General features: G+C 38.1%; 1 protein-coding gene across 1 annotated transcript in view; it reads right to left on the minus strand.

The window, feature by feature from the left end:
* The window catches only part of LOC121298050 (phosphatidylinositol 3,4,5-trisphosphate-dependent Rac exchanger 1 protein-like), a 101,239-nt gene extending 81,185 nt beyond the window's left edge, over positions 1–20,054 (minus strand). Inside the window, 1 exon segment of the mRNA XM_041224802.1 lies at positions 19,398–20,054. Coding sequence (XP_041080736.1) covers positions 19,398–19,538 — 141 coding nt within the window. The 5' untranslated portion in view covers positions 19,539–20,054.
* Positions 20,055–20,111: the final 57 nt, after the last annotated feature.

Below are 20,111 nucleotides of genomic sequence, written 5' to 3' on the forward strand. Positions count from 1 at the left end.
TTGTAATCCCTTTATATGAAGGACTGTGCTGTACAGTGGTATTAACAATATGATATGTCACAACCACAACGAAGGCAACGCATACATACTGTCACAATATTTTAATTTTCTGAAAGCTCCCATGAATGTTTGCTGAATTTGCAGATCCAGACATCTGTATCAGCTGCATCCCAGCTGTTAGTAGCTCTAATAGACCATAAAACCACTCACCACATGTTAGACAATGCACTCAGCATATTTATTACAGCTCTCAAATCTACATGTATTATTTAATTAAATAATGTATTTACTAGTATAACACACCTAGATTATCCATAACGCTAAAACACACTGAAAGTCAATAAATAATGAGATTAGAAATACTTAAAATAAGGAAGAAAGTATAGTCTTTGTTTAAACAACATGGCAATGTCGCACAAAACAGAAAGATCAAGTAATTGCAGGTTGTACCAGTTGTCTACTTTATATGGCAGGAGTTGAAAAGGGTTAATGACTGTTAATAACTGTCATTACAGGGATTCACTAGACCTTGGTCGTAAACATGTGCCCTTTTGATCTGACTGTCTGTAGGTCTCACACTGAAGATGGGAGGTATATAAAGCTTTTGTTCCACTAGCTCTTAAAGCAACAAAGACCAGTTCCAGGACTACAACAAAAAAAGCAGCTTTAAAATGTATAACCGTACACTGACGCCATGTGCACTGACACTGACTAAAGAGCTGAAAAAAAAGAACAAAAAAAAAGGGGAAGTCCTGGTATTTATATACAAGGCAGACATCCTCATATCACGTGCAAGTGAGAAGTTACATTTCACAAACTTTGGGGGATTAATATGAAAAAGCAGAAGCGAGAAGCTGGGGGAGGGTAAGGGTCTCCATACCCTCGCTCATGAGTGAACGTTATCAGACCCGCACTGAAACCCTAGCCCATTTGGTAGCAACGGTAATCTGAAACTCCTTCAAAACAGAGACACAATCCACTATTAAAGTGTCAGCTGTAAGCTTTCTCTCAGACTGACCCAGAATCATCTATTTAACATTAAAGCAAACCTCCCTGTGCTCCTTCTGCACTGCCTAGTGCCTGGAGGTGGAAATTATCCAAATGTCATGGTTTTATTTCAAGTGTTTACTGTATATTAACAGCCGAAAGCACAAACCAAAAAGTTATTTTAATTTTAATTATTTTTTTTTATACTGGGATAATGTTCTACAGGGTTTGGTCACTTTATTAGGAATTAGACACATGTGTCAATGTTATGCACAAATTAAATGATGTACAGTGTTCTATATGCAATAAATGCATACAATATTCAGCATTTAGTAATCATAGATAATGTACGATAACTGTGTGTATTGTTATTATTATTATTATTATTATTATTATTATTATTATTATTATTATTATTATTATTATTATTATTATTATCTTTACAAGTAACTTTCTTTTAGGAGCCTATCTGTTCAGAAATTATTTACCAGATAATTATCTAAATAAAAACGATGATTAAATACAGTAAGCTGCTTTGCTTTTGGATCTTATAATGTGTACAGTCTAGTGCATACAAGCAGCTGTTTAAAAGTTGTCAGTGAAAGTGTGGGTCTCTTCAATGAGTGGGTGAGTTCTTATATAGTCATAAAGAACATTTGCGAAAGTTGAGTGCAATCGGTGAAAACTCAGCAAACTGAAAAGGAGCCTTTTCCCATGAACTGAGCATTACAAAAAGAAGCAGAGTAGCCAAGAAGTCTCCAGCAGACTTTATGAAGACAATCTGTTTCACCTCAGCCTGCTTTTTCACAATTAGTATATGTAAAATTGCATTCAGTGGACATGAACTGAATCATTCCAATAATAAAATCTGTCAACCTATTGAAATGTTAATAATAATAAAGCGCCTTTCATAGTGGACCACCATCATGAAGTGTTTTACAAGATACGAGACTAGGGTGTGTGAACTATGCATCAGCTGTAGAATCACTTAAAACAAAGTCTCACCCTAAAGACGGAGCACAAGGAAGTTAAGTGACTTGCTCAGGGTCACACAGTGAGTCAGCGGCTGAGCTGGGATTTGAACCAGGGACCTCCTAGCCCATTTTATAGGCAGCACCCACTTACTGCTGGTGTTATTTTTTCAAAATAAGAACTGTTTCTGTGACAAATTCAGGCACTTTAACTGCAGCAATTGCTAAACAGGCTTAAACTTGAAAAAGATTGCATGTGTAATAACAGCGATAGCCTTCAATGTGATTTGCAGTCAGTGCTATTAAACCTCTGCTGAGGGGATGACATATATGGTTGTCATACTGGTGAAAGGCATCGGTAACCATTAAGAAGTATTATTTTGGAGTATGTGCTGCCACCTTCATGTGCGAACATCGACGTTGCTGAAAACTGAAGTTCGGAGGCGCTTAGAACACACGTGAATGGTGAACCCGATTTTAATAACGGAAGCAAGTGGAATAAGTTACTGATAACATCTTTACTGGTGGCTTATAGATAAATCAGTTATGCTAAAACTGTTATGAGCAGGATATTTGTCTACCGCAAAAGTAAGAAAACAAATTGCTTATACCGTACTTTTGACCTCCGAGATGAAAAATACCTTACAGCCACTCTCTGTCAGTCCCCTATAATTAAGAAGCGCACTCTCTATTATGAACCGCACTCTATCAAATACCATTCCACTCAGTCCTTGGGGTATTTGTAAGATAGACAGCATAGTAGTTTGATACATTTATGTTCTTGTATGCTCTAGCCTGCATCCCATTTTATTACAGTATGTTCTCTATGTATGTGAACATTACATACAGTTAACAATCCTGTAGCTGGCACTTTAGGTTGATGGCAGGCATGTGGAAGCTTAAGGTAATTGTCAGCATCTAATAAAATCAGCATTCAATTAATTATAGAATACCCTGATTTATTTCTGGTTGTTTTTCTTTTACTTTTTAATATAAGTGTGCAATGTATAACCCTAACCCTATCTCTAATTTTAACCGTTCACACAAGCCAAACACATTTATATCCATAATGCAACAATTCGACAGACTTCTAAATAGATACACCACTTTTATACTGGGCATGAAGACAGCAGTCTCTGGTACAATCTTCAAAAAAGCTGAAGCCAGTAGCCAAAAAGAAAAGGCCACCTGCTAAATGTGTTTTTGGAAAGGCATCAATCGGCAAAGCTGCAGACAAGGTCTTAGTCCTCAGCTTTTCCTTCCTACTCCTGGGATTTGAGTGAACAAAACATTTTATCAAATCTTAAAAGAACTCCCTTGGCTCAGTTCAATCAAAGCCAGGATGTGAACCCATGACCTGGGGAGAGCAAGGGCAGTGCAGACCGCTAAGAGCACTCTTTTTAATGAATCGCAGTTCATGAACAAGTGATTCAACATTTATAGACAAGAAAGAACGAGTTTAATATAGGGGGAAGAAGTAGTCTGGTTTAGTTTATGCAGTCACAGAAGATCACGGGACAAGTGGTGATTAACTTGTAGGATTTCTCACTTTTAGTGTGCTTATTCTCTCCTGCATACAGTAGCTTAGTTAAGGCCAATTTGATCAGCTCAGATTCTCTCTGTGGAGGTGGTGATGTTCTCCACCTATAATTTGTATACAATTTCTTAATCAATGGCAGGTCAGGAAGATTCACAAGCACACGGGTTCACCAGTACTGCATTAAATTCAACTATACTTGCAGTAAGTTGTTCCTACCACGTATGTTAGTGCAGAGGCATTCGGTGTCTTTGTAATATTGGTAGTAAAATAAAAAGTTTCTGATGTGGACGAGTATGTTAATATAACTGCATCCCATTAATGCCAAATCATTATCAGGTTACTGGCAGCAAATTTTCTTTTTTCTTTTTTTCCTGTTGTTTTTCAAAAATACATTGAAGCAAGCTCAGTATGCAACAGGCAGGGATAATGAACCATTCAGCAAGTGGAAAAAGGGTATTTCTCACTGCAATGGCTAAACCAAAACACAGCATGGAGATCTAAGTATGTTTGTGTGTACTGGAATGTAATGATGACAGTATGCTTTTTTGTTGATACCATTATGTGCATTCATGAAAATATTCTGCCATCATCTGTCCCAGCCCGTGCTCCATTCCGTGAGCCTCTAAAAACACATGTCTTTTGTCTTCCTTTTGTTGCTTACTCATGTGAAAGCTCAGCTGGATCTTTAGCCTTGGGCTACACGGCATACCGAGTTTCAACTCGGCTTGAGAGCAACATTGCAAAGTGGCGATTAAGGGTTTTTACTGCACCACAACAGCCTCATTAAATCAAATTGTGAGGGAGTTCAACTCGGGTTCTCTAGTTTCCATGAGCAAGCATGAAATTCAACTCGCGTTCAATCTGTACTCGTCAAGCCTCGATTCTCAAAGAATCCTGCACTAACAAGGGGCCTCATTATTGTCTCTAATCTTCTGATGTTTCCACTACTGAACACAAAGTAAAAATTATGCGCAGACAGAACAATCATTTCAAGCCCGGACTCCACAGCAAATGTTTCCTTGTTTGAAATACAAAGTGCTTCAGGTTCAGATAATGCTACGTTATTTCAGTGATTCAGCAGCAGGTACAGTAACATCTGGTTTAACTGGAGTTATTTCCACATTAAAAAGAACTAACCAATTACATCTAGTGTTTTCAGTTAGCCAGCCTCAGAATAACACACTTAGATTACAAACTGGTCAAAGTACAGTAATCCCCAATGGGGGAATCCCCATCAAACAGCCTGTGCATTAGGATTACATCCCAAAGACATCAAAAATATATGACAGCGGACAGCTTAGCAACCTGGCTAGAGTACACTGGACTTACAAGGGGGAGTGGTAGCGCAGGTGGCCTGAAGGTTCTTCCTAAAAAGGTTCTGGTTTTATTCCACACTGGTAACGGTCAAGAAAAATGGGAGCTCTGAACTCCCGTCATCCAACTAAAAGTGAAACTCCCATTATGCTGCTCAGCGAGGGTTTGGCTTGCTGAAGAAGGGCTGCCCCTGTTCAGAAGGAGCCCTTTCATCTCTGTGACGTGACATTGAATAAAGCAGCCCCCTCTTTGTGGCAAGGCCCAGTAGAGCGGGACAATGGCCCAGTACCACTACAGTGCGCCTGAATGATAGAGCCCCCAAGTGCCCTCCCTTCTCTGGCTGGCAGCACACTCAGGGAGGGAAACGAAGTGTACATTCTTGGGCCGGATTTTTAGTAAGCTTTTTTCATGCCTAAAGGATTTTTTTACTAAGCGTTCTTCAACAATGTCTTCTTTCAGTCTCTCCCTTGTCCCCAACTTCTGCTTTTAATTGCCAGTTCACGGGTATTTGAGTTGCTCACACATCTGAAATGGGTAATGGATGGCAAACATATGAATCCCCAACTCCCCCACCCCATGAGAAAGAGAACCACTTCTTAATTATTCACATAAACCCCTCCAACTCTTCAGAATATGATTCTAGGCTGATCTAGGTTAAAAATCCAGATCTGATGCTGATGGTAACAAATTAGTAAATGCTTTTCACCCATATCTGCTCTGCCTCAGCTGCCCACAGTTCTGCAGTAGTAAGGGAAATGGGTTATATAGCCCCCACTAACAGAGGAAGCCAGCTGGAACCTTTTGTTCATTTTTATTCATTAACCGCACGCCCTTCAAAATGTAGACCTGTTCTGAAACTGAACCACCATCTGTTATGGTTTTCTGTGCATTCAAATCATATGTATTACTCCTTTCTGCTTGACATTTAATTCATTACAATAAATATAAAAATCGGATTATTTCACAAATTATACATGTGTCCCACTCACTCTACAGGATGCTCTGTATTTAAATGTGTTCTTTATCAAAGAGCCACACTGACTTGTTACACACTAGTAGTTCATGCAAAATTAAAAAGTATATATTAAGGGATCAAAGATTGATTCACATTTAAATCTGAATTGTTTTATTTCTGAAAGGCAGTCAGATACTGCATGCACACCCTTCCAGCAAATTGGTAGACAGGAATCAGTTAACCAAAAGAACCAAAAACAGTGGTGCTGCCACGTAACACAAGCCAACAGGAAACAGCAAACAAAACAGACTGCACTGCCTTAGGTGCATGTACAAGGGCATTCTTCAAGGAAGTGGTAAAGGAGATGTCACAGATAAACTGGAAGCAAGATAAGACCGTTAGAAGCTACCAACAATTTCACAAAAGACACCAAAGAGCGGAAGCTACCAGCATATCTGAGCATCATCATTATCACTACAGACTCTTAATCAACTAGTATATAGATTAAGTCTCATGCTGTAATGCAATGGAACATCACGATGCTGCACCTTCAGAAATCCTCATCAATATACATTTTAGAGACAGTGCAGTAAGAAAGATTATAATAACCAAAACCAAAATGTCATTCCTAATCCAGGAACTGCTGTAAAACATAAAGACTTCTTGTAAGGAAGATCATGGATCAAGTCACCTTTATAAGCAGTCTAGCGGAAAGTTGTGCAGCTTGCATTTCAGATGATGTATGGTGCTATATCATCAGGGTTTTCAACTAAAAGCCTCTGTAATGAAATTAAGTTTTCTCATCCTATCATACCAGCATTCAGCCTTCTCAACAAGCAGGTAAATGATCTCTTACTGGAAAGTGGTCTGGCAGATTTTGACCAATTGAGGGAGGTTTTTCTTGTCCTTTACTTTATAGGTTTCTAATCAGTTCAAATGAGTAAGTGCTCTATATCCTGAAATCCTATCTGCTCAAGAACAGTAACTCCATCTGAGCTGGCATGTGTCAGTACTGATAACATCAGAACAGATTTCGATCGCCATCTGGATCAGATTTTTCAAATCTATCCATAGCTAAAGGGTTGTGGGATGAATACTCTCTATGAGAACACAGGGTTACGCACTAGAATGGCTAACAAGCATGTCATTCAGGTTGGATATGCATACTGACTGGAAATGTACATCTGACCACCACAGTAGTATTCCACTTTCTGTTTTTTCTCAGTGTTTTCAGATTGAGCCCATAAATTACTGCTTTTTTTGTTTGATTAGTAAAATAACTGTTAAAGAGTAGAATTCAATTGTATTTGTGTAGTGGTAAAGGTTGAGAGTTTGACCAATGTTACACAATTAAAAGTTGTGAAATCTAGCATATCCCTCTTGGCAAAGACAATAAAATGACAGGCTTTCAGGGGTCTATTGCAAGTCAACTTGACTGCTTATAAACTTACAAATACTACTGTAGGTCACCACACATGTGTCTTAATGTTTAACAGACCATTTGAGTTAATTTTAAGTACAAAATAAACTTAAAACCCATCAGAACAAGCACTCAAATTCGGAAGTCTGTGGTGGTATGGAATGTATCCATTTGATTCGCACATTATGAAAAAGCTGATATAAACAATATCATATGTTTTTAGTTTTTCCACTTACAGTTAAGTCAGCCATGAATGAATACCTCCCAACTTTGTTAGCTGCTGAAGTTCTCAACTATACGTTTAAATGGCCAATGCTCATCTGAAGTTCTTGTCCTTTGTGGGGTTAAGCCAAGCATGGAGCGAGTACCTTGTTTTTTTATGCAGGCCAGTTTAGGATTTGTGCAATCTGGAGAAGAGTCAGCTGTGTAAAGTATGCTGAACTGGATGATGTTTTTGGATTAGCCTACGGGGTTCACTCAGTCAACTTGAGAACATGATGACACAAAACCTTCAAAAGGTCTTTCCCCTTGTGGCTTGACCTGGTTTGAGTCAAGGACCTCTGAGGTAAAAAGACTAGTGACTGTTGGTCTGTATTTTTTTTTTCCCGCTGGCCTCTTGGGCTGCCTGGAGACTCCAGACCCACACGATACCTCAGAATGTGTAACCAAAGACAATCCCCAGAACACAGTTTTATAAAAGTGAAGAAACCATTGAGGTTATCTACTGTATAGACATAGAACTACTCAAAGGAATGGTGGTGACCTGTAATATTGCTGAAAATTTTTGTGAAACACAATTCCTATGTGACTACTTACCACAGTCTTCCATAACTTACCCTTCCGTGAACTCTATTTTATCGGAAACCAGACTGTTATTCGTGGGTTGTTTACATTTTTTAAACTGCAGTTTCAATGCTAGGTAAAGCTACCTCTCTCCTTAAAGGCATGGCCTTTTTTAAACTCAACTAAACAGGCATGCTATTGCTACACTGCATAACCGCAAGCAGTTTGAAATGTGACCTGCAATCCTGCTGTAGCTTAGGGAAGGAAAACTAAAATATAAACAAAGAAAAAATGGAAATAAACACAGTATGAGTTTATGTTATTCATAGCATTTACATGAACTTATAAGGCAACAAGCTTATTAAATAATAAAGTCTACACATTTCAACAATCGGTATGTTCTTCGTTGGACACTTCATATCTCACAAGCAGAAATGCAGGTCTTTACCATTTACAGCATTTACTTGTCACTTACTTATATTCTAAATGATATAAGAAAATAATTTCAACGTGGTGTCAAATAACACATTATACATTTCTGTCACCCACTGACAATCCATTTTCATTGTGGTCAATTGCCCTGCGATATCGACACACAGTCAATACACAGCATGCTACATAAAGCAACAAGCCCATTCACATACCCTATTCATGTTCATTCACCAGCATTCCACCAGGTAACCCATCTAACAGCACAAAGGGAGAGAACTTATAAAAAAATGACATGGTGTTGAAGTGGTTGGAGATGCTGTAGAAATAAGCAGTGTGCTTTTAAAATGACGACAAACTTTTCTAAGAGCTAATTTTAAGCAGAACACATTTTACAATTTAGATGCAACTGAAATTAAGATTTAAGGTTTATATTTATGTATATATTTTAATTTCCCACCACTACACCAATTGCACTGTAAAACTAAACACGGAGCAAATGAAATGTCCCTACAAAATAAGTTGCTGGTTTGGTTTATTTTCTAAGTTAGAAAGAAAGAAAGAAAAAAACAGTCAGCACTTTGAGTATGATACTAAAAGCTGTGAGACAATGTTCTCTGCCCACACAACATGTGCAGTGGTGCTCCCCTATAAAGCTGATAGGTTTAAATACATGATAAATGTGAGTCTGGGACAGGGAGGACATCCGTGCCATCCCAGGAGCCTCTGTATGTGGAACCGGAGACGATATCGACAGGGCAGTGAAGGTCATGCAGGGCGATAACGAGAAGTAGTGCCATCAGTTTCTATTTCAACAGAGGCATTGATTGCAGCCAAATAAAAGGAGGGGGGACAGACATCAAATAAATGCTACTGACCTTACAGCTATTTTTTTTTTTTTTTTTTTTTTGCTAGTGTGTAAATGCATGTTGTTTTTCTTTTACTACAGCAAAGGATCATAAAGAAAAACAGTCAAATCCTGTATGATTATCATAAAAAAAAACCTGAACACGGTTTAACGGATTTTGAAACATAGACAATTTGAATAAGTCAAATCAATAGGTACCATTAATGAATCATTTCTTCCAATAATACAATAATAATGAACCTACATGGAGACACTGTATTAGTTTTACTGCCTGCTTCAAAATGCACTGGCAACCTAATGTGAAAGATGTAGGAGTTCTCTGACGCAGGTTAGTGGGCGGGATCAGCAGTGCAAGCTGACTTATGTAATGTTTCTTTCAGACACTGTGCGTTTTGTAGGGTTTGATCGCAATAAAATCTTAGGAATTGAGCCTACAGATCATATGACATCAAAATTAAGAACAGTATTCTACAAATCATTTTTCATCATCATTGTCAATTACATAAGACAACAACATTCTAAATGTGACTGTGCACAAATGACTGTGGTGCTACATTGCAAAAACACATCTAACCTTCATGTTTCTATATATAAAAAAAAAAAAAAAAGTATCTGTTGATTTTGGTATATAATGCAGTATTTAAAGTAGAGTGCATGTACTACACAGTACCGAAATAGCTGAAACACATCATGGTTTCAAATCTCAGAGGTTCTGGTATGGCTCTCAAGAGATGCTTCTCCATTTTCCATCAGAGCCTCTGATAAATCTGTACATACCGCAGGGGTTCGACTGGATGCCCAAACTTGTTTTTGCTATACTTGTTACCTGCGTCACTTTTTTCTTTTCTACAGTAAATCTACTCCATGAAGACTTTGCTCTAGTCCTTATTGTAAAGCACCATAAATATGATTGTAATGAAAGATGCAACAGCAAATTGACTGCACCTCGTCTGCTCGCAATTTGCATTGAAACATGAAGAGTTAAATAGTTAAACTTTGAGGTAAACTCATTTTGAAATTACCTGGAACCTCCCTCACATACTTCCCAAGTTTCTTTCGGTAGACGGGGTAAATGCCAACTAGCTGTGCCACGCTATCCCCACCAACTCACCTTAAGCCTGAGCTTATATACTCCTAAACACAGGCTACCGCATGACAGTGCGCCCTGGCATGCCCTTTCAGTGCGCCCTGGCATGTACTGTGTTTCGGAAGCCCTAGCCTTTAATACAAAGTAGAAAAAAAACTTTTAAAATCAGATTTTCCACTTGTTCTGCCCAACCTATCAAATTAGCCATAAATGATAACGTGAGCTTCATATTGCTAAAGGCAACATTATGAATCCTGATTTAGCATACATCAAAACCAACTTAAACTCCGGGCTGAAAAGAAAGAAGAAATTGTTTTCTTTTTCCAGGGAACACCAGTGGGCACCTGGTCTCCACATCTGCACCTCATCTTGAATGGCACATACAAAGATGTGCTTTATAGTTTGGAATCAGATTGCTTTAGCTTACATTTGCACCTTCTCTTTACAGCTCGCTGCCATAGTAAAGATACACACGCAACACGCTCCATGCAACTTGTGAGCCATACGCTGTGCTGCATATGCTTCAACATATTCTGGGATGCCAAATAATACCACTGATCAGACTAAGCAAAGTCTAGTCTGTGACAACATATTCAACAGCTTTGGTTTTGTTAATAAAAAAACACCTATATTGGATTTATCAAGTTCATGATGAAAATGTATTGCTGAAGGACATACTCAGGCTTTATCTAATTGCTTTGGAGGTTCAGTCTAATGTTTCTATAAGTATGTATTTGTGCACACCAGTGCTGAAGAGCTCAAGCAGCCAGGTTCTCTCCAGCTGGAACATCTGGATTAGTTTGGGTTTCTTGACAAGCCTCTATCCCTAACTCATGCCTAAATCATCCATGCAATTCCCTCAGGAAACAATAGAAATGCTTTAAATACTCATTGGGAAGATGGGCCACAGGTTAATTTACAAACATCCATTAGGCTTCCAGGTTTGTAAATATATAAGCACTGGTGAACATTACTTAAATGAAGAAAGGAAAACACAGAACCGCTGCACAGGCAATTCTTTTCACATGACCAGGTTAAGACAGTAGGTCTCAAAGACTTTGTGCTCTATTTCAAGGAATTGTGACTTCATAAAAGCACAGTTTCCTTTCGTTGTGAATTTAAAATTCAGACAAGAAAAAAAAACTGTGCGCTTTCTTTAAAGAAGTTATAAAAGAAACCAAGCTGTTTTTGCTGCTGACCTTTTGAAATGTCAGAACTGACTGACTTTACTCACAAATCGAATACAGCATGGCTGCAATGGCATTATATTTTAGTCATTAGCACTCATTACCCATGAGAAATCGGAAATTCTTATCTTGAGAAATCAAAATAGTGGATGGAACGATACAGCTGCTCATCTGATTGAATTCAATAAGTTAAGTCAATGCATGTTACATAACATACCCAATGCATGCAGTGGCCTGTATCTGTGATATCCGTATCTGACCTGTATCCAGAGATCTGTAGACCCCTTTTATGTTAGTCATTTTAGAACTTCCAACACAATGGAAGCTACATTTTGGTTGATTTACTATCCAGCTGTAGGAATATTTAGGTCTCCTGCTGTTGTGCTCAATGTAACAGACCCCATTGGAGTGGGATAGAAAACAAGAACATTATTTCAAAGGTTGTAACTTTTAGGACATTGTTTTGTCTCTTTAAACAGAATGCTATGATTCATAAAGGCAATCCGTATTGCCACATCTGTAAAATGTGTCAGATTCAAGTTTGTAATCCACTGTTTGAGTGTCAGTTAAGGTTAGAATACAAGCACAGTGCAACTATACAGTTTGTCTCAACCGCATGTCACCTATCACTCTACCACCCTTAGCAAAGCAATATACTTCATGTTGTAATTTCTAAGTGCTGGAGGGTACATTTGGCAGGTCACATCCTTTATTACATTCCCACTGCTTAGCTTAATTATATTAGAACCAATAAAAAGGAGGCAATTTATTTGACCCCAAGCCATCAAATATTAGACATAGGAAGATGAGTTGTGACAGAGGTACTACTCAAATTGTTTTAGCAAATAACATTATATCTGTTTGAACTGGATACTATAATACCATAAAACAAAATGTTACTGTGAAGAACAGCTTGCATAGGACCTAGCATGCATTAAATGAAAATACATTAATCAATTTCTTACAATTGCATTAGCCAAGTGGGCTATTCAATTTACACAAATGTACTGTATTTGCATGTTTTAGTTGATTATGATTACACAGTATGTTTTACACACAGGTATAAAACGCATCCGAAACCAGAACACATGGGGGGGGGGGGGGGGGGGGGTCTAAGACAAGCAGTGAGTCTTACAGCATTGCATTTTTCCTCACTCTCACACTAGGCACACGTAAAAACTCATTACAGCAGACAGACAGCAAACAAACACGGGGATTCAACAGGGAACAGTATTGCCCTTCCCTCTTCTGGCAAAGGACACAATGAGTGATGAACCCATGCAGCAGGTTGGTTCTGGAAAACAAACAACCCATAGCAGGATCAATAAGACAGAACATGCCTTTGCATACAATCTCAGAAATCAGAGGGGAGATTCTGAAAAAGCCTGCTGTTCAGAAGAAGTGCTTTTGAAAGGTTTTGCTTTGATGTTTGGAGTGACAATCAACACACGTATACGCATTATAAACTGAGTATGCAGAATAGAAAATCTAAATAAACGGAACAGTCCTTGTATGATTTCTTACTTGTTTTATATGATGTAACATTTGCTAACAAAATGCTTCTGTTTATGTGGTAATGTACAGCATAGTGCATGCTTATGTATGCACATATATACTCTAATAGTAATTCCAGATATGTATATGAAACAACCAATCTCGGCTCTCTTAGAGACATCCCAGTTCAGAAATAAGCAGTTAACACATATCTGTTACTTCCCTCTATCTGGCAGCATGTGAAATTCTAACCTTTCCGGATCAGAAATGTAATTATCTATAACAGGCGTGTACATCATGAGAAAGGGGGATGAGGATTTAATTGAGTTTCGCGGTGTGACGCTGTTTGCTGGTTACTTATAGTCACAGGCAATAAAAATAAGTGAATGCAAGCCTGCAAGTCAGGTTGCCTAGGGCCAGAGAGAAACAGCAAGGTGCTGTGCAGGAAACAGACCCATGCCTTCTTTAAACCGTCCAACCATCTTGTTTGTGTGGTCGTTCGCATATCCTGTGGTTCAATGGCAGAATGAGCTGTGAGTGGTATCTAGGAATGCCATCTTACAGATTGTATTAAGAGACTGTAGTCAAAGGAGTTTGAAATCTACTTACATATAGTACAACATTCATTCAAACATTAATTTCCCTTATACTTGTAGTGTCCAAGGAGTAAATCATGTATAAACACAAACGACATTGCCACGCATGTTTAGCAGAAAAGTGACAATTTCTCTTGTTATAAGGACATGTAAAAGACTCTAAGGGGCTCAGTTTTTTTTTCGTTTCAAGATGGGTTAATTACATACAATGTCTCAGACAGGTGGTCATTATGCTGCTTTATTGCAAATCAGAAGGAAAAAAACAAACAGATGTTTCAAATTGGCCTGAGCTGTTAACACATTGCCCTCGCAAATTTCCAGGCTTCAAAATTATATTTTATTTTATCAGTAAAAAAAACATAAAGTCTCTCTTAGTCAATTACTACACTTATTTCTATGAGAATTAATTCTTAGCATGCAAGAATAGTAACATTCTTAGACATGATTATTGTAGGAAATGAACTTGACATTGTCGATGGCAAGTTTATCAGGTATCTTACGGTACAACACTTTTTATTCTCACACTTTGGGTGAAAGAATGTCCTCTTCCTTTTTTACTGACTTCATTTTTTCTTTCATTTTTTTTTTTTTTTTTTTATCAGCCAAGTTCCTCATAGAATGGCCAATGGTCCACACTCTTTATTTACAGTGAGACTGTATAGTATCACAAGCACTCCTGACCTTTTACCATTTTCTTTTCTGAGGAGTCTGGCTGAAAACCAAAACAGCATGTATTTAAATGAAAACATCTTAAGAGCCCCACAATAAAGATTAATGATTGTAAAGTTGAGAGCCAGACCTTTTTAGGTGCAAATATTGGAGTTAGGAAGTCTGTATTACTATACTCCTACAAGTGATTTCTTAATAAAACCGCCCAGGAGATTTGTATCCAAAACACTTTCCTAAAAGAGAAATGTACCTAAATTTTAGCACATAACTGGATAACATAAATCTGGCTAGGGCACAGAAAAGTTTCACTGTGAATTCACAGTGAAACTGTGCTTCAGATCTACTTTAAAGTCCATACGTAGTTCTACAACTTAGTTATATCTGTCCAATTCAAAAACAAGACTACACACTGATAACATTCAAGAACACAAACAAGCTGGCTTTAAGAAACAGAATACTGTACATCTGGCTGTCTGGAAATGGTGATAGAAAACACATTTATTAATGCTATATGCAGGCACTCGCTGTACAAGTCTACTCCCTCGTTAAAAGTTCAAACAAGCTGATTACGCATACTTGTCAGGGTAAAGAATGCATGAAATCCTGCAGCTAGGCTGGGATTGTCACTGCTTGATTTATGGAAGCCAGACATAAGGTAGACAATCAGGTACATCATAGTCTTTTTCCAGTTTCCCATATTTTCTTTATGGACATTTTAGATCTGGTTCAGCCTCTACAAAATGCATTAACTCCTCAGCTTACATCCATTTTTGACACAGCTGTCAGTCGAGAACCAAGCAACAGCAATAAAACGTCATCAGTCTGTAAAGCCTTTTGATCTAACACACCAGGATTTGATTCATGACGGTTTGCATTAGTTATAGTGACCGATGTGCAGTATAGGAAACAGACGATTCCTAATGCAGCTGGACTCAATAAAGGGGCTTCTAAAAATACACATGGTCCCACACCCATATGATCACACAACATCTATAGATCTGTTCCTTACAGAAAACAAAAATTTGGAACGCAGTTGAGTAAGAAGTAACAAGTTATAATAATATTGCAATAAAGGAATTTTTCAAAACATACTGACCCTGTTAGGAGCATGTACAGTACTCTTTATTCTAAAGGAAATAGAACTTAACTGGTAAATGAGTTCAAGAAATTCATGAAAACACTAAAATTACAGATGCATCTTAAAAGTCTCAGCTGAAGTATGAAGGATTCAAACAGCCATCTTGTGGGGTTTCTTTACCTTCCCTGCAAATGAAACTACCACAGGGCAGCATTAGAAGCACAAAGGGACTTGTCTGATGAGGACAAGATGTCACGCTTAGATTGATTCAAGTCTCCAATCCCCCATTCTTTCTATATGCTGCCTGGCAATCTTTACACAAACCATATGCCAGGCCTTCTAGCCTGAAGCCAGACGCCTTAGCTGTACCAAATGAGCCTTTAAATGGCGTAGCTTTCAAAGCAATAGCAGGAAACCCCAGAGCTGTCTGGAGGACTTGCGCAAAATAGGTAACGTAGAATGTCTATGCTGCTAAAGGGAATGCAAACACACGTCTGTTAGGGTGGAGACGTTGGGTGTTTTAATAATATACAATTTCCAGAGGGCTGAACTAGCAATCTGTGCTTTGAGGATACAGCGGGGCTAGCAAAGGCAATCGCAATAGAGCATTTTGTTCTTGTGTTAAGACTAGAAAATAAGTGAACAGCAGTAAAACCCCAAGAGAAATTACACGATCGTGATGGGAAAATAGGCTAAATGGTGGTTTTATTTGATGACCCCCCAATGCATTTATTTTAACTATGGTTAGTTAGGTTAGTACCCTTGAAATTGATGACTTTCTGTGGTCATAAACTATTATTTCAAACATTCTGAAGACACGCCTATGTATTAATTGTAAACTTTTGGACTCAGGCGGTCACGTGCAGTGCTCGGACTCTGATGCATATGGTCATGGGTTCAAATTCAGCCTAGGGACAGCCCAGCACTGCTGCATATAAACCAGTAATCCCTTGAACCGCTAGGAATTCCTATTGCACTTATCAAACATCATAAAAAAAATATGAAAAGTCATGTTTTGAAATGAGCAAATAGGCACATTAACTGCAAAATGTGAGCAGCCCCAACAGACATGGTGATATATTCAAACCTCAAGTGTACTCTGATGTGAATGGACGATTCCAGCAGGCAGTGAAAGAGTTAATGCTGAGGGCAGCCCTGTGTGGTTTGCTCCTCTCACCAGCACTGGGGTGTGGATTGAATTAAGGGATTCCGTATGATGTAATGGGGGAGGGGCATACAAAGAGACGGGCTGCACCGCTCCCAGTCAGGGTTTGCAAACAAGGGGCTGCCAACCTGGGGGAAAGGTTCCCGGGAACTGAAGAACCATAGCAAAATTGTCTTACAAATGTATGCGTGTTTCTTCCATTACCTGGAATGACCCCCCCTCACTTGTCAACTGGCCTAATGACAAGTATTAGTAACAATAAAAGAAGAGCTCTGCTAAAATGAACAAGATATTGTTGAGCAACTGTCTTTTTTAAAACAATAATAATAATAATAATAATAATAATAATAATAATAATAATAATAATAATAATAATAATAATGTTAGCACAGCTGTCTGCCAAAGCCACAGTAATTCAGATTCCATTAGGCATTCCCATTCTGGATTTTGTTAAATTTAGCGTATAGCATGGCTTATAAAGCACATCGCTATCTGTAATACATTATCTGAATGACCCATGGGTGTATATCTGCACATTGGGCATCTAGTAAAGTGGTCCATTTTTGTTGCGGAAGTCTAGTTAACAAAAAGGAACACTGCAAATGTGTGTTCCACCTCCTCCCTCTGGTTCTTGGGTTGTCAGAACCCGGCTAACATGGGTTTAAAGCTGAACTGGCAAACATTTATTTGACCCCTTCGAACATGGTAGTTTATTTATTTATTTGCTTGTTTAACTACTATATGTTTTACTGAGTGAAAGATGTGCAGGTGTACAGTCCCATTCTTCAATGCACATAGATTAACTCCAGATGTTTTCTTTATCATTTCACATGGGTTATGGTCTATGAGGGTCCTGCAGCAGTTATCCATGTTATGTTCATAACATTTTTTGGTGTGAGGGGGAAATAAAATTTTCCTCAATGGAGCAATTTCATTTGAAATAAAATATTTCATTAATGTGAATCACTCACTGTGATACAGAATGTATTACGTGTGGCTCTAGGGACCAGTGCACACTTGACTACTTGCAGCAGCCATTAATTTTGTAAAAATAAAACAGGGGAAAGAGTAAGAAAAACAAGCTAGTTGAGCCACTGAAATTCCAAAATTTCTCTCCTATTTGTCGTGTTTTCCTACACAGCATACTCGGCAACTGTATTGCATTGAACCCAATTAAAATCCACAGCCCCAAGGGACAACCAAGGGCAGTCAAACAAAGAGGGTACAGTTTCCGAACTGGAGTAAAGCTCCATTGCTAAAGGAAGAGAAGGGATAAGGAGCTCACCCTTCATCTTTGTTAACGTTACATGCATGCTGCACCTTATGAGCTCCACTTCATTTTAAATTAGTTTAGTCCATCAAAAAACAGCCCTGGATTGATGGTATAATAAGTCAGTGATATGAATGACACCCATCTTATGAGGGTGCACTACATGATCTGTGGCTTAGTCGTGTCTTTTCTAACAAAAGGAAGTCTTTGTTCTGATAAGAAACGTGTCCTATTCAAATTCAATACATTCACCCTAATGTATTTTAACTGTGGTGCCGCTAGCATTACACCAATAACACATTATATGTTTACTGCGAGCAATTGTTGAATTATAATACTGCACACAATTTCCAAAACAAGCAGTTGACTTTATTACAGTTGTTGTGTGCTACTTTCCAAAAGCCACAACAAGGACAGCGGTGTCATTTTAAAAACAAGCACTGGGTAAATCGTGTTGTATCTGTTTCTGAAGACAACCAAGTCTACCCCCTCCCCCCCCACACACACAAAATAAATAAATAAATAAATAAATACAATCCCCACTGGATAATGTTGTACACATAATCCGGCTCTTCATTCATTAAACAGACTACGAGAGGATTGACAATTAATTTGCATTACAAGTGCCTTGAGCAGAACAATAGCAGTTAAGAATAGCACATGGTGCAGGCTACAGTTGATTTTAAACACCATCTAAACAGCAGCAATAGAAATCCCAGCCCGGTCCATTGAGAACATACTAAAACGCACAGCTGTACATTCCAAACACAGTAGATTATTAAATATTCTTATTATTTTAATGCGTTTAGTAGTTTGTATTTCGGTACTATATATGTGGTATGTGTTCACTACTTTCGTAAAATGCTGCGGATTAAAAACCACAAGATTTGTATGCAGCGATAAACTGTATGGCTTGACCGATGATTAACAAGGCAAGCAAGAGAATTTCTATTTTAAACATAAAAACACGTGGTTATGCATAAAACTGATCCAGAACAAAAGTGGTTAGCCACAATATAACTTGTCCACGATAATGAAATTGTCAGCGATGTAGTCTGTTTTGATTTTAATTATCAGAGCTGCCCAATGCGCCTCAGATATCTACACAGTAGCCTTCTGTTAATGTTATACAAGCAAGGAAGTCGCCTGCTACTCTGAAACAGTTTCAGCAAAACATTGATACCGCTAAGACATGACATTAAATCACAGTTAGGTAAAATTCCAGCAAAAGTACTTATTTTGCTCACATAGTTGTCTATTACATTAAAAAAGCAGGAAAAAAAAAACTCTATTGCATGATAAATATGTGCATTCTCTGTTACTGGTTATTTCATTCTACTGGAAATCTTCTGTCTGTTTACATATAGCACTACACTCGTTTGACAAAACAAGGTTTCCATGAATTAGATACACAACTGCATTCCCACTAATCCACATTGAAATATTGACATTATGATATTTAACAATATTATCTGTTATACAAAATTGCACTGCAGAAAAAAATCGAAACGTTACATCTTTGGTTTATAAAATACCGTGCTTATCTAAGCTAATATAACGTAATTATATTTGCCATGTACTTACTGATTGTAGGAATAGCATTGTACGCACATAGTCCCTCTCGGTGTTCAAAACCTCATTTAAAACGCATAGTCTCAAACGCAGCTGGCGATCTGAATCCTTCGTAGTTTGCAAACAATTCTCAGACTTTCTGTCTTCATCCATTGTTTTTATGTGTTAAAAGCAGAATGCAAAAAAAAAAAAAAAAACACTTGTTTACCCCACTGAAATCCACAACAGAACGTCTTTTCAGCTAATTCATCCCTATCGGTGCGTCTTGAGAAACTGTGCTATCTTCATGCTTGAATCTCTTAGGCTGTGGAACGATGTCTGTAATCGTTTACCCGACACTTTAGCATACAATAAGAAAGCGATGTTTTCGTGTTTCTTATATTTCCAGAAATATATTCCAATGTTTACCCCTTCAAACACCAGTCAATAAGTCATGCAATGCCTCCTCTGCGTGTGTGTGTGATAGAAACTTCTGAGTCTTTAGTTGCTGGTCTTTGCAGGTCCTTGGGATATTTAGTCCAGAATAACAAAAATAAGGCGCAGCAGTTAAGCAACGAGAATCATCAGAAGTAAAACAAAACAAAAAAGTAAGATTTATAAAAAGCACACGTCCCCCACAAGCAGCGTCCCGTGTCAGCTCTGTGCTCTTGCATCAAGGCAACACTCCACTACCACACTTCACATGCCTGGTGGTACACAGGAAAATATTTAGGGGGCGTCTCAGAA

Source organism: Polyodon spathula, chromosome 23 (genome assembly GCF_017654505.1).
Source record: "Polyodon spathula isolate WHYD16114869_AA chromosome 23, ASM1765450v1, whole genome shotgun sequence".
Lineage (NCBI taxonomy): Eukaryota > Metazoa > Chordata > Actinopteri > Acipenseriformes > Polyodontidae > Polyodon > Polyodon spathula.